This window comes from Oncorhynchus clarkii, chromosome 1 (genome assembly GCF_045791955.1).
Source record: "Oncorhynchus clarkii lewisi isolate Uvic-CL-2024 chromosome 1, UVic_Ocla_1.0, whole genome shotgun sequence".
NCBI classification, from domain to species: Eukaryota; Metazoa; Chordata; class Actinopteri; order Salmoniformes; family Salmonidae; genus Oncorhynchus; species Oncorhynchus clarkii.
The window spans coordinates 56068294-56083697 of record NC_092147.1 but is presented as its reverse complement, the minus strand read 5'-3'; the positions used below and the strand labels follow the sequence as shown (position 1 = coordinate 56083697).

Sequence of the window (15404 nt, the reverse complement as noted above, 5' to 3'; positions counted from 1 at the left end):
AAATCATTAAGAGGCGGCATCTATCTTCTGCATGCTTTAAATGCTCCAGGACCACCAACAGTTTTTTTTATGCCTGATGCAGGACTCTAGTTTCAGAGAAGAGAGACTCTCTCAGACTGAAAACACCTCCATTAACTCCTTGGCGCACATTTTTGTCAACATCCACTGAATTTCAGAGTGCCCAATTCAAATTCAATTACTAAAAATATTACATTTTCATGAAATCACAAGTGCAATATAGCAAAACACAGCTTAGCTTGTTTTTAAACCCTGTTGGTACTAAGGGGCAGTATTTTCATTTTTGGAAAAAAAACGTTCCCGTTTTAAACGTGATATTTTGTCAGCACAAGATGCTAGAATATGCATATAATTGACAGCTTTGGATAGAAAACACTCTAACGTTTCCAAAACTGTAAAGATATTGTCTGTGAGTATAACAGAACTGATGTTGCAGGCGAAAGCCTGAGAAAAATCCAATCCGGAAGTGCCCCAGGTTTTGAAAGCGTTGCGTTCCAATGAGTCCCTATTCAGCTGTGAATGTGCCATCAACGAGCTTACGCTTTCTACGTATTCCCCAAGGTGTCTACAGCATTGTGACGTAGTTTTACGCATTTCTGTTGAAGAATAGCCGTAGGCGGCCACATTGCGTAAGTGGTCACATCGTGGCTCCGAGAGAGATTCTCGCGTAAAATACAGAGGTAGCCATTACTCCAATCGGTCCTACTGAAAAACTAATTGTCCCAACGGATATATTATCGAATAGATATTAGAAAAACACCTTGAGGATTGATTATAAACAACGTTTGCCATGTTTCTGTCGATATTATGGAGCTAATTTGGAATATTTTTCGGCGTTGTGGTGACCGCAATTTCCGGGCGACTTCTCAGCCAAACGTGAAGAACAAACGGAGCTATTTCGCCTACAAAAATAATATTTTGGGAAAAAATGAACTTTGGCTATCTACCTGGGAGTCTCGTGAGTGAAAACATCCGAAGTTCATCAAAGGTAAAATATTTAATTTGATTGCTTTTCTGATTTCCGTGACAAGGTTGCCTGCTGCTAGCGAGGCATAATGCTATTCTATGATAAACTTACACAAATGCTTGTCTAGCGTTGGCTGTAAAGCATATTTGAAAATCTGAGATGACAGGGTGATTAACAAAAGGCTGTGTTCCAATATATTTCACTTGTGATTTTCATGAATAGGAAGATTTTCTAGGGAGATTTATGTCCGTTACGTTATACTAATTAGTGTCAGGCAATGATTACGCTCCCAGATCCGGGTTTGAGAGTCACAAGAAGTTGTCAACAATGGCTGACACTTAAATAATGTGCCATAGAATTCTGCGGCACCCCACAAGCTGTGCTGCAGATAGAACACACTCTGGAGTTTCTAAAACGGTTTGAATGATGTCTGTGAGTATAACAGAACTCAAATGGTATGCAAAAACCTGAGACAAATCCAACCAGGAAGTGGGAAATCTGAGGTTTGTAGTTTAATTTAAGTGATTGCCTTTCCAATATGCTGTGTCTATGGGGCCATATTGCACTTCCCAAGGCTTCCAGCAGATGTCAACAGTTTTTAGAAAGTTGTTTGAGGCTTCTATTGTGAAAGGGTGTCACATAAGAGCTGTTTCAACAAGTGGACTAGGCTGAGGCCAATCACTTATTTACCGCGCGGACACGCGGGTGCGTCGTTCCTTCTTTTTACTCTGTATTGAATACGCTATTGTCCGGTTGGAATATTATTGAAGATGTATTATAAAAAAGACCCCAACGATTGATTGTAAAGATTGTTTGACATGTTTCTACAAACTGTAATGGAACTCTTTTGACTTTTTGTCTGGATTTTGCGCTCGCGCATTGTGCCTTTGGAATAGTGAACTAAACGCGCAAACAAAACGGAGGTATTTGGACATAAATATGGAAGTAATCGAACAAAATGAACATTTCTTGTGGGAGTCCTGGGAGTGCATTCCGACGAAGTTCAGCAAAGGTAAGTGAAGATTTATAATGCTATTTATGACTTTTGTTGACTTTTTATGACAATTTGGCGGGTAACTGTATGACTTGCTTTGTGGCTGAACACTGTTCTCAGATTATTGAATATTGTGCTTTAGCCGTAAAGCTTTTTTGAAATCTGACACAGCGATTGCATTAAAAACAAGTTTATTTTTAATTCTATGTAAAACATGTATCTTTCATCAAAGTTTATGATGAGTATTTCTGTTATTTGATGTGGCTCTCTGCAATTTCTCTGGATGTTTTGGAGGCATTTCTGAACATGGCGCCAATGTAAACTGAGGTTTTTGGATATAAATATGAACTTGATCGAACAAAACATACATGTATTGTGTAACATTAAGTCCTGGGAGTGTCATCTGATGAAGATCGTCAAAGGTTAGTGATTAATTTTATATTTCTGCTTTTTGTGACATCTCTCTTTGGTTGGAAAATGGCTGAATGCTTTCTGTGACTAGTTGCTGACCTAACATAATGATATGTTCTGCTTTCAGGGAGAGAGAGAAAACAGGAATGTGGGTCTAATGATTACAAACATGAGTATCATTAAATTGAGTTCTTCTTGTATGAAAGGAAGAGTCCGGGAGACGGATATCATTGACATTTCTGGCTCTAAAAAGAGAACCTCTAATGAAATAATTATGTTTAATTATGGAAGAGTCCTTCATTGGTCCACACACCCATCAGCGCTTCTTCTTGTTGCTACCGGCTAGAATGATGAAAACACTTAGTTCAGAACTTTTACCTACATCTGCCAGCAGCATCACTCACCAACATATATAGTTACAGCAGGCCAAGGTAGGAGAGTCAGAAACACACACATGCAACATCATCACTCACACTTACTTGCGGTATTGGAGTTGTTGTTTCTGTGGGTCGGGTGGATGGGGCACCAGCATCCTCCTCCTGAATCCTCCTCATGATGGTGCAGAAGCTGGGGTCCATGGGATATGTTGCCTCCTCTGGATTTGAGGTCTTACCAATGCCTTGTCCAGCTCCTGGAGAAAGCCATCTCCTCTTGAGCTTCCCTCTGTTCCAATCTGATTCAACGCCATCCAGATAACAAACACGTTGTATGCCGAGATGTGCAAGATGTCGATGAATTTCACAAGAGGCCAGAGTAGGGTTCTTCTTTTGCAGCTGTAGCCAGTCAACAGCTTGTCTAAATTGTCCACCCCTCCTTTTGTGGCATTGCAATCCATTATGATTTCTGTTTTTTGATGTTCCAGGCCACAGATTCTCCCATCCCTATGTAGCGTACTCATGAGTACCACATTTTTGCCTTTCTTTGGCACGTAGGACACTAGGGACATGTCGGCTGTGAACGCGAACTTAGAGGAATTGATTGGCCTGTTCCGTGTATTCAACAGCTGTTCCTACCATTGTCAGCTTCCTCTTGAGGAGCTCCTGTCCCAGCTTGTGCAAAGTAAAACAGTTGTCACGTGATGTTGTGGCCCCGGAGTCCCTGTGTCACGTCCATCCCTTGGATCTTCTCTGGGGCTCCTCGATCTGGCTTCCCCATATACACTTGCATGTTCCAGCATATGATGAAGCAGAATCACAGGCAGCCCAGATCTTGATTCCAAACTTTGCAGGTTTAGACGGTATGTACTGCCTGAAGAGGCAGCAGCCCCTAAATGGCATAAGCTGCTCATCAACAGAAACTTTGGGCCCAGGGTTGTAAAACAGGGGAATGTGGTCCACCCAATGTGGTCCACCCACCACACTGACCTGATTGCAGCTAGCTTGTCTTTCTGCCGCCGAACGGGTTTGGTGTCTCGATTATCGAAGCAGATGGAAATAATGTGAAAGTTTTCAAGAGACGTTGTTTCAAAAAAAGTGTTCTGCCAGTTTCTGCATCCCACAGGGATCTGTGGATTCCCAATTATATCTGAAAACACCAGCAAGGATAAGATCCCCAAAGTATGCATGTATATTAGTTTGGTCCATCTCCTTCGATCTCTCTCCAAAAGCACGCCTTCCCTCCAAATTAGTGCATTCCAGAATAATTTCCTGGATGGTGTCTGGGACTTTCTGTCCTGCAACCGCCATCCGCGTTGGTCCTGGTTGCATCCTTATCACTTTGGCAGCCATGCGGGGTGGCTAATTCCTTGGGCAAGAAGACCCTTACATAAAAAAAAATATGACATCTTTATTTCTCCTCCTGCAGACTGCTATTTAGCTGGTTCCTGGCAGGCTGGTCCTAGGGCTAGCTGAGGGTCAATCTTCTTCCAACTCACTGTCAGATTCCGATTTGACAGAGACATGATCCTCATATTCGGAAAAGTGTTAATATCCAAAGTGGAAGAGCTCCATCCACACTAGCTTCTCTCTCTGCAAAGACTATTTCTAAGGCCTTCTGAGCAGACATTATTTTTGCCATACTGATTGACTTTGGTAAGGAGCCATACATGAAAAGCTATTTATTTTTATGTCCCTCTCTCAATTTGTACTGGGGTAGAATGTGGGAATATGCAGATTTTTTTTACAATGTATCGAAATAATGTATTGTAATAACATTTTGCAGGTTCCCACAAGATGTTGTGTAGTTTCACACACTACAAAGTGTAAAGAGTGCGAGGCAGACAGGCAGGGAAACAGACAGATTATTGAAACAGAAGGCCCAGGGAGGAGGGAGACAGAATGAAGGCACACAGCAAACCTTTTTTTCTTTATTTTTACTTGTTTTCACCTACCCACTTTTCCACACTTTTATTACTCTTGGGTCCAGTGGACACGAACACCACATAAGTAATATAAATGTCTGGGGGGTTGCACAGTGTGCACTCAATGAAAATGTGTTATTTTACATGTTCTTCACAGAAAATGAGCCAAGGCTAATGAGTCTCACGTTGAAAAAAATATTAATTGTAGCATTTTTCTTTTATTTAACATTGAAACTGAAGTGCTTGAGGCAGAAGGCCACAGGTTTGCAAACAATTAAAGATGCACTATGCAGAAATCGCTCCACATTTCCTGGTTGCTAAAATTCCTTGCCAGCTGGGTAGCCCTGCTCTTCCTCACAAATATACATTTGCCAGAATATGTTACATCTTCATCCCACAATATTGAAGTTATTGCGATGTTACAGCTGCTTATCTTTAGACACCCAAACTAGGCCTATCTGAAAAATGAAAATGATCAATCAACAATTGTGACCAAACAGCTCAAATCGGTCAAATGTAGCAAAATTTGAAATTGTGTTTTTTTTTATACATTGGATAAAAGTAGAGACTCAGAGGTACATAATGGTATAATCATACACTGCAGTTGAGGAACAATGGGAAAGTAATTTTGCTTTGAAAGTTGATAAACTTGTAAACTCACTATTGAGAAAATTGCCTTTGAATGTTTTGGTACCTACTACTGGAGAGTCCTTCGTTGTCTACACCCATTCAGCATCGTTCTTAAGCTTTTTCCCCACCCATCTCTTTAAGTGTTGATCTGAGCGTTCTGTCCTAACAACAGCAGTCAAGCGTCCCTGTAAAGACCTTTATTATACACAGATTCAAAATAGCTATGTGGGTGTTTCAGGGAAAAGGTGTACATTTGACCTCCATCATTTAGGACGTGAAAATGGTTAATAAAATATTTTTTTTGTTGCACAGTTTTGCAGGCCTTCTCATGCAGCTGCAACTGTATATGCATTTGTAAATCAAGACCTTTCTTGAGTTGAGCTCTGGGATGGTGCAACTGTTGAGAATGTGAGCCTATGGTTGTGTGGGGGGAAAGGGTTGAGTGTGTATGAGTGTATGGGTGTGTCCCACAACTGTTGCGAAGGAGTAAAATATGTTAGGGACAATATAGGATGATTCACAATAATTGTTTGCTAATATAATAATTGCTTGCAATAATGTAATTTTGGTAAAGACGAGACTGGTGAGAGGTAAAATCATTTGCATAAATTGCCTACATTTCTACAAATATTAATAGCTAATTATGGAAAATAAGAAACAGGGTTTTTAAAATATATATATATATATATATATATATATATTGATGGCTATATGTAATACAAATCGAGGTGAGGGCGATGGAAATGCATTTGGAGGTTGATCTACTTCTGTTCTGTAAATGGCACTGTGTGCTCTTTTCGAAGGATGGATCCCAGTCTTTTCAGGGCTATGGGATACGGGGGGTCGTATGAGGAGGATTTTAGCGGGTGGATGAGGAGGATTTTAGCGGGTGGAATAGTGGGGGACCAATTGGAGGTTTACTTAGTAGCAATGCAAATATCATGGTACAGCTAAAAATGCAATCAATCATCATGTTACTTTTTAATGGTACGTTTACAAACATATATTTTGATAAATAGAATTGAAAGTTGTGTCATTATGGTAAGTGGTGAAATAAGTATAGCCAGTTACAATTGTAATGGCTTAGCAGATAATAAGAAAATACTATCAGTATTTACCTGGCTAAAAGAGAAGGAATATAATGTCTATTGTTTACAGGAAACTCATTCAAAATTTTAGATTAAGTTTTGTGGAAAAAGGACTGGGGAGGCAAAATATATTTCTCCCATGGGCAAAGAAAATTCACCCCTGATGGTTTTAATTAACAGTCATTTTGATCCAAATGTACAAATTGTCCAAACAGATCATCAAGGTAGATGGATTATTTTAAATATGTTATTGGACAATAAACATATATGGCTAATTAAAATATACGGTCCAAATAATGATAATCCAAGCTTCTTTGAAAATATATGTAAGAATCTATCAACTCTACAGACAACACTAGACTCTATTATTATGGTGGGAGATTTTAATACAGCCTTAAATACCTCTATGGACCGGAAAGGAAATCACACTACAAACTATCACCCTCAGGTACTTAAGGAAATCACGAATGTCATGGATATATTGGAATTAGTGGATATATGGAGACTTAAATACCCTGAGATATACATGGCGGAAGCTTAATCAAGTTAGTCGTCTTGACTACTGTCTTATGCCATTCTCTCGCACCAAAAGTTTAAAATGTGTTGATAGGAGACAGAATGCGGTCGTCACATAATTGGCATATATATTACTCTTACAGAATTTCCACATGGGATATTGGAAATTTAATCAAAGCCGACTAAATTATATATTGTTTAGAACTAGGACAGAAGAATGTATAACTGACTTTTTCAGACATAACATAGGTACAGCAGATCCCCTTATTGTATGGGACACTTTTAAGTGTGCCTTTAGAGGCCATGCAATTCAGCACTCATCAATAAAACAAAATAAATTTAGATCAAAAGAGTCGATATTATCAAAGGAAATTGAAGGACTAACAGTACAGTTAGATAGCAAATAAAAACTCTACCATAGAGGCACAGAATAAGTTAGAGGAAAAACAAAAAGAAATGGAGGAACTTATTCAAGAAAGATCCAGTGTAATATATTATAAAAATTAAAGCGAACGGAATGGAATATGGGGAAAAATTTTCCTAATAATCATGTAAAATTAAAGTCTGTACAGAAAGACTCATGTGAAGGCCAAATTACAGAGGAGGAACTTCTTGATGCAATTAAAGCCTTAAGGCTGGGAAAACTGGCTGGCATACCAGTGGAAGTATACAAAACAATGTATATACTCAGAGGAGCATTATTAGCATGTTTTAACCAATCCTATATAAATAGGAGATTATCAGACACGCAACAAGAAGGTCTGATATCATTATTACTGGAACAGAACGCAAGTGGTATATAAAGATGCAGTCCATTTAAAAAATTGGAGAACTCTTACACTTCAGTGTTGTGATGCAAAAATCCTAGAAAAATGCTTGGCACAAAGAATTAAAAAATGGATGATACACTGGAGATAATATAAGACAAGTACTGGAAACAATAGAATACTATGAAATATCAGGGCCTCCAGGCCTGGTTGTTACGTTTTTTTTGCGGTGAAGGAGAGGAGGACCAAAATGCAGTGTGGTAATTTTGATACATGTTTAATAAACACGACCAAAACAAGAACCGTGAAACCCTAAACAGCCTATCTGGTGCAAACAAACACAAAGACAGGATCAATCACCCACGAAACATTCAAAGAATATGGCTGCCTAAATATGGTTCCCAATCAGAGACAACGATAAACACCTGCCTCTGATTGAGAACCACTTCAGGCAACCATAGACTTTCCTAGATAACCCCACTATACCACAATCCCAATACCCACAAAAAAAACAAGACAAAACACACCACATATTTAACCCATGTCACACCCTGGCCTGACCAAAATAATAAAGAAAACACAAAATACTAAGACCAGGGCGTGACACTGGTTTTCATTGCTGTTTCTGAAAAGGCTTTTGATAAAGTACGACTGGAGTTTATATCTAAATGCCTAGAATATTTCAATTTTGGGGAATCTCTTATAAAATGGGTTAAAGTTATGTATAGTAACCCTAGGTGTAAAAGAGTAAATAATGCCTACATCTCAGAAAGTTTTAAACTATCTAGAGGAGTAAAACAAGGTTGTCCATTATTTGGCATATCTATTTATTAATTCCATCGAAATGTTAGAAGTTAAAATTAGATCAAACAATAATATTAAGGGATTAGAAATCTGTGGCTTAAATACTAAGTTGTCATTGTATGCTGATGACTGATGTTTCCTTTTAAAACCACAATTAGAATCTCTCCATGGCTTCATAGAGGATCTAGATCCTTTTGCTACCCGCTCTGGATAAAACCAAATTATGATAATTGTACCATAATACGTATTGGATCCTTAAAAAAATTCAAATTTTACTTGACCGTGTAGTTTACCAATTAAATGGTCTGACAGAGATGTGGACATACTCGGTATACAAATCCCAAAGGAAAGAAATGATCTCACTCAATAAATGTTTATAGAAAGTTAGCAAAAATAGACAAGATCTTGCTACCATGAAAAGGAAAATAACTGTCTATTTGTGGAAGAATCACCCTGATTAACTTTTTAGTCATATCACAGTTGATCTATTTGCTTACAGTTTTGCCTACACAGTGACCTGCTTCTTAAACTTCTTGACGCTACCCATCCCTGTCACAGGATCATTTTCGTCAGCAACAAGTCAAATAATATTACTAAAATATATTCATATTCATGAAATCACAAGTGCAATATTGCAAAACACATCTTAGCCTTTTGTTAATCCACCTGTCGTCTCAGATTTTGAAATGATGCTTTACAGCGAAAGCAATCCAAGTGTTTGTGTAAGTTTATCGATAGCCTAGCATAGCATTATGTACACTTAGCATCAGGAAGCTTGGTCACGAAAATCAGAAAAGCAATCATATTAACCGTTTACCTTTGATGATCTTCGGATGTTTTCACTCACGAGACTCCCAGTTACACAAGAAATGTTCCTTTTCTTACATAAAGATGATTTTTATACCCAAAATACCTCAGTTTGTTTGTCGCGTTATGTTCAGAAATCCACAGGAAAGAGCGGTCACGACAACGCAGACGGAAATTCCAAAAAGTCTTCATCATGTCCACAGAAACATGTCAAACGTTTTTTATAATCATTCCTCAGGTATATTTTAAAATATATTCGATAATATATCAACCGAGTGTGTAGGTTTTTCAATAACACCGGGTGGAATAATGGCTGCTTTAGTCTGTAGCGCAAAAACTCACTCTGAGAGCCCCCACCGATCGACTTACGCAGTGTGATCTTTCATAATCATTTTTCTAAATAAAAGCCTGAAACTATGTCTAAAGACTGTTGACACCTTAGGGAAGCCATAGAAAAATCTGGTTGATATCCCTTTAGATGGAGGATAGGCATGCATAGGAACAGAAGGGTTTCAAAATAAGAGGCACTTCCTGATTGGATTTTCCTCAGGGTTTCGCCTGCAATATCAGTTCTGTTATACTCACAGACAATATCTTGACAGTTTTGGAAACTTTGGAGTGTTTTCTATCCTAATCTGTCAATGATATGCATATTCTCGCATCTGGTCCTGAAAAATAGGCCGTTTACTTTGGGAGCGTTATTTTTCCAAACATAAATTCACAGACAACACAAAGATTCCTTGATGTCCTTCCAGATTCCCTCTGTCTACCCAAGGACGCCAGAGGACAAAAATCAGTTAACCACCTAACTGAGGAACTCAATTTAACCTTGCGCAATACCGTAGATGCAGTTGCACCCCTAAAAACTAAAAACATTTCTCATAAGAAACTAGCTCCCTGGTACACAGAAAATACCCGAGCTCTGAAGCAAGCTTCCAGAAAATTGGAACGGAAATGGCGCCACACCAAACTGGAAGTCTTCCGACTAGCTTGGAAAGACAGTACCGTGCAGTACCGAAGAGCCCTTACTGCTGCTCGATCATCCATACTTTTCTAACTTAATTGAGGAAAATAAGAACAATCCAAAATTCCTTTTTGATACTGCTAACTAAAAAGCAGCATTCCCCAAGAGAGGATGGCTTTCACTTTAGCAGTGATAAATTCATGAACTTCTTTGGGGAAAAGATCATGATTATTAGAAAGCAAATTACGGACTCCTCTTTAAATCTGCGTATTCCTTCAAAGCTCAGTTGTCCTGAGTCTGCACAACTCTGCCAGGACCTAGGATCAAGAGAGACGCTCAAGTGTTTTAGTACTATATCTCTTGACACAATGATGAAAATAATCATGGCCTCTAAACCTTCAAGCTGCATACTGGACCCTATTCCAACTAAACTACTGAAAGAGCTGCTTCCTGTGCTTGGCCCTCCTATGTTGAACATAATAAACGGCTCTCTATCCACCGGATGTGTACCAAACTCACTAAAAGTGGCAGAAATAAAGCCTCTCTTGAAAAAGCCAAACCTGTACCCAGAAAATATAAAAAACTATCGGCCTATATCGAATCTTCCATTCCTCTCAAAAAGTTTAGAAAAGTCTGTTGCGCAGCAACTCACTGCCTTCCTGAAGACAAACAATGTATACGAAATGCTTCAGTCTGGTTTTAGACCCCATCATAGCACTGAGACTGCACTTGTGAAGGTGGTAAATGACCTTTTAATGGCATCAGACCGAGGCTCTGCATCTGTCCTCGTGCTCCTAGACCTTAGTGCTGCTTTTGATACCATCGATCACCACATTATTTTGGAGAGATTGGAAACCCATATTGGTCTACACGGACAAGTTCTGGCCTTGTTTAGATCTTATCTGTCGGAAAGATATCAGTTTGTCTATGTGAATGGTTTGTCCTCTGACAAATCAACTGTACATTTCGGTGTTCCTCAAGGTTCCGTTTTAGGACCACTATTGTTTTCACTATAAATTTTACCTCTTGGGGATGTCATTCGAAAACATAATGTTAACTTTCACTGCTATGCGGATAACACACAGCTGTACATTTCAATGAAACATGGTGAAGCCCCAAAATTGCCCTCGCTAGAAGCATGTGTTTCAGACATAAGGAAGTGGATGGCTGCAAACTTTCTACTTTTAAACTCGGACAAAACAGAGATGCTTGTTCTAGGTCCCAAGAAACAAAGAGATCTTCTGTTGAATCTGACAATTTATCTTAATGGTTGTACAGTCGTCTCAAATAAAACTGTGAAGGACCTCGGCGTTACTCTGGACCCTGATCTCTCTTTTGAAGAACATATCAAGACCATTTCAAGGACAGCTTTTTTCCATCTACGTAACATTGCAAAAATCTGAAACTTTCTGTCCAAAAATGATGCAGAAAAATGTATCCATGCTTTTGTCACTTCTAGGATAGACTACTACAATGCTCAACTTTCCGGCTACCCGGATAAAGCACAAAATAAACTTCAGTTAGTGCTAAATACGGCTGCTAGAACCCTGACTAGAACCAAAAAATTTGATCATATTACTCCAGTGCTAGCCTCCCTACACTGGCTTCCTGTCAAAGCAAGGGCTGATTTCAAGGGTTTTACTGCTAACCTACAAAGCATTACATGGGCTTGCTCCTACCTATCTCTCTGATTTGGTCCTGCCGTACACACCTACACGTACGCTACGGTCACAAGACGCAGGCCTCCTAATTGTCCCTAAAATTTCTAAGCAAACAGCTGGAGGCAGGGCTTTCTCCTATAGAGCTCCATTTTTATGGAACGGTCTGCCTACCCATGTCAGAGACGCAAACTCGGTCTCAACCTTTAAGTCTTTACTGAAGACTCATCTCTTCAGTGGGTCATATGATTGAGTGTAGTCTGGCCCAGGAGTGGGAAGGTGAACGGAAAGGCTCTGGAGCAACGAACCGCCCTTGCTGTCTCTGCCTGGCCGGTTCCCCTCTTTCCACTGGGATTCTCTGCCTCTAACCCTATTACAGGGGCTGAGTCACTGGCTTACTGGGGCTAATTTGTGAGAGGTAATAGAATGAGTGGGATGAGGATGATGGTGATGATGATGGTGTGTGCATGTGTGTGCTCCTATCTGTCTGTGTGTGTGTCACTTACGAACATGACCCTCTTAGGGATGTGGTCTGACTCCACCAAGGGGTTTTTGTAGAGCCATAGCTCCTCTGGTTGGATTACTCTCTCAAAGGGCTCCAGGAACTCTGTGAATCTGAGGCAGACACACATATGCACATTAGCTCTCAGTCATTCACAAAACATTCATTTTCATATGGGTGGCCCCCAGCTGGACTCAAACCCACAATCCTGGCTTTGCAAGCCCCATGCTCTACAGGACCACACAATCTCTTTACGGTAATACCATGTTTTTAGTTATTTGATACGTTAGACAGCAAACTGGCGCTCCAACATTGTATGTATAGAACTTTGAAGAGGATTCGATATTTGCTACTGGACTTAACACGTTTTTACACTTTTAACTTCATATAGCTACCACCCTACTTTTTTCAATTTCTGCCTGAAGACATACCCACATCTAACTGACTGTAGCTCAGGCACAGAACCAAGGATATGCATATTCAGCCTCAAATAGGCTATTTCATGTGGGTTGGGGTGGGGCGGCAGACACACGCATCTCACATTTCATTACATTACATTTTAATATATTGCTTCTAAAATTAAAAAAAATCACAAATAATGTGTTATATTATTAATTTCAAACAAGCGCATTAGCATGAGAAGAACTTACCAGTCCAAAACATGTTCTCTCCGTTCAAAAAATATTCCTCCACTTGGGAATCGGTAAATGAATCGTCCTACAACAATCTCTGTCTCACTTTTCCGATCAATTTCCTCTAAAATTGTGTTTACACCTGAGACTTTTATCTCCCTCACCAACTTCAAACATCTGCTATCTGAGCAGCTAACCGATCGCTGCAGCTGTGCATAGTCTATCGGTAAATAGCCCACCCAATTGACCTACCTCATCCACATACTGTTTATATTTATTTCCTTTTCTGCTCTTTTGCACACCAGTTTCTCTACCTGTACATGACCATCTGATCATTTATAACTCGTGTTAATCTGCAAAATTGTAATTATTTGGCTACCTCCTCATGCCTTTTGCACACAATGTATATAGACTCTCTTATTTTCATTTTTTTCTACTGTGTTATTGACTTGTTTACTCCATGTGTAACTCTGTGTTGTCTGTTCACACTGCTATGCTTTAGCTTGGCCAGGTCGCAGTTGTAAATGAGAACTTGTTCTCAACTAGCCTACCTGGTTAAATAAAGGTGAAAAAAAATTTATCTAGACTTCGATTTAGCTTTCCCTGACTTAGTCGCCATACTGATTAATATATAAACTACTGAATCTCTGCATTTACCAAACAAAGCTGTGCGTAATATACGTAGCTCCTACCAATATAACACTTCAAAAGCGAATGACTCTCTTTACGCCGGACTTTACTACATGGGTTGGTCTTCCAATACATAACCATTGCGTATTGCCGTTTACCTCAGCTCATTGGCTATCTACCCAGCTAGATTTCAAGACGATCAGTGGTCATTGGGTTAAAATACAGTCAATCAACGAAACAGTGGTCATATCATTGGTGCACAGTGATGTCATTACTTGTTGTCTTCAAATCGGTTTCTATCAGTCAATACGTCCCGCGAAATGGCCCATCAGGTTTGGGTGTGTTACAAACAAACCAGTTGATTGCAATGAAACCAAACATGACTGGAAAAGTCACGTTTTGTGTGGGTATTTACCCTCGAATGTGTCGTCGAAAATGGAATGAGACAAAATGTTTTGTGTAAGGCTATAAAAACAGATTTGATCAAAGAAAAGATCATTCATTGTGTAACAATGAGCATTGGGATTGCAAACAGACGAAGATCATCAAAGGTAAACAATTTATTTTAATGCAGTTTGTGATTTTGTTAGCCTGTGCTGGTTGAAATAGTATTTTTTTATGGGGCTCTATCCTCAGATAATCGCATCGTATTCTTTAGCAGTAAATCCTTTTTTAAATCTGACAACGCAGTTGGATTAGCAAGATTCTAGGCTTTCGATACATGTGAGACACTTGTATTTTCATGAATGTTTAATATGACTATTTATGTAGGGATCACCATATGTTATGGAATTTCAGCCCGCTACCGGGTTCAGTGCGCAGAGAGGTTAACTGTTCAAATCTCTAAAAGTCTAAGCCTTTAAGGGGGGGGTTCTACTAAGCTAACATATTATCGTTTAGCTATTTGATTTTGAATATTAGAACATTTTGATAAAATATTGACTTTACTACAATAGCTCATAGAAACGCATTGAGTAACACATTCACAAATGGCTAAACAGACAGTCAAAAAATTTATCATAAAGAATAAGGTTTTGAAGTGTCTGTCCTGAAATTTAAGAAAGCTGAGTAAATATTTTTGTATTTTGGACATATACAGTACCTTGCAAAAGTGTTCATCCCCCTTGGTGTTTTTCCTATTATGTTGCATTACAACCTGTAATTTGAATGTATTTATATTTCATGCAAAATAGTCCAAATTGGTGAAGTGAAATGAAAAAAATGACTTATTTCTAAACATTCTAAAAAAATTGGTGTGTTCAATCCCTTTGCTACGAAGCAAAGAGATCTGGTGCAAACAATTAACTTCAGAAGTCACATAAGTAGGTAGATTGCACACAGGTGGACTATATTTAACTGTCACATGATCTCAGTATATATACACCTGTTCTGAAAGGTTCCAGAGTCTGCAACACCACTATGCAAGAGGGTACACCTAGCAAGTGCCACCATGAAGACCAAGGAGCTCTCCAAACAGGTCAAGGACAAAGTTTTGTTGAAGTACAGATCAAGTTTGAGTTATAAAAAAATATCCAAAACTTTGAACATCTCACAGAGCACCATTAAATCCATTATTAAAGAGACAAAGAGACTAAAGATAACCCTGAAGGAGCTGCAAAGCTCCACAGCGGAGATTGGAGTATCTGTCCATAGGACCACTTAAAGCTGCACACTCCACAGAGCTGGCCTTTATGGAAGAGTGGCCAGAAAAAAAGCC

General features: G+C 39.1%; 1 protein-coding gene across 1 annotated transcript in view; it reads right to left on the bottom strand.

The window, feature by feature from the left end:
- The window catches only part of LOC139406872 (phospholipid phosphatase 4-like), a 185431-nt gene that overhangs the window by 78982 nt on the left and 91045 nt on the right, over positions 1–15404 (bottom strand). Inside the window, exon 5 of the mRNA XM_071150034.1 lies at positions 12430–12538. Within this exon, the coding sequence (XP_071006135.1) occupies positions 12430–12538 (109 nt within the window). The remainder of the gene's footprint in view (positions 1–12429; positions 12539–15404) is intronic.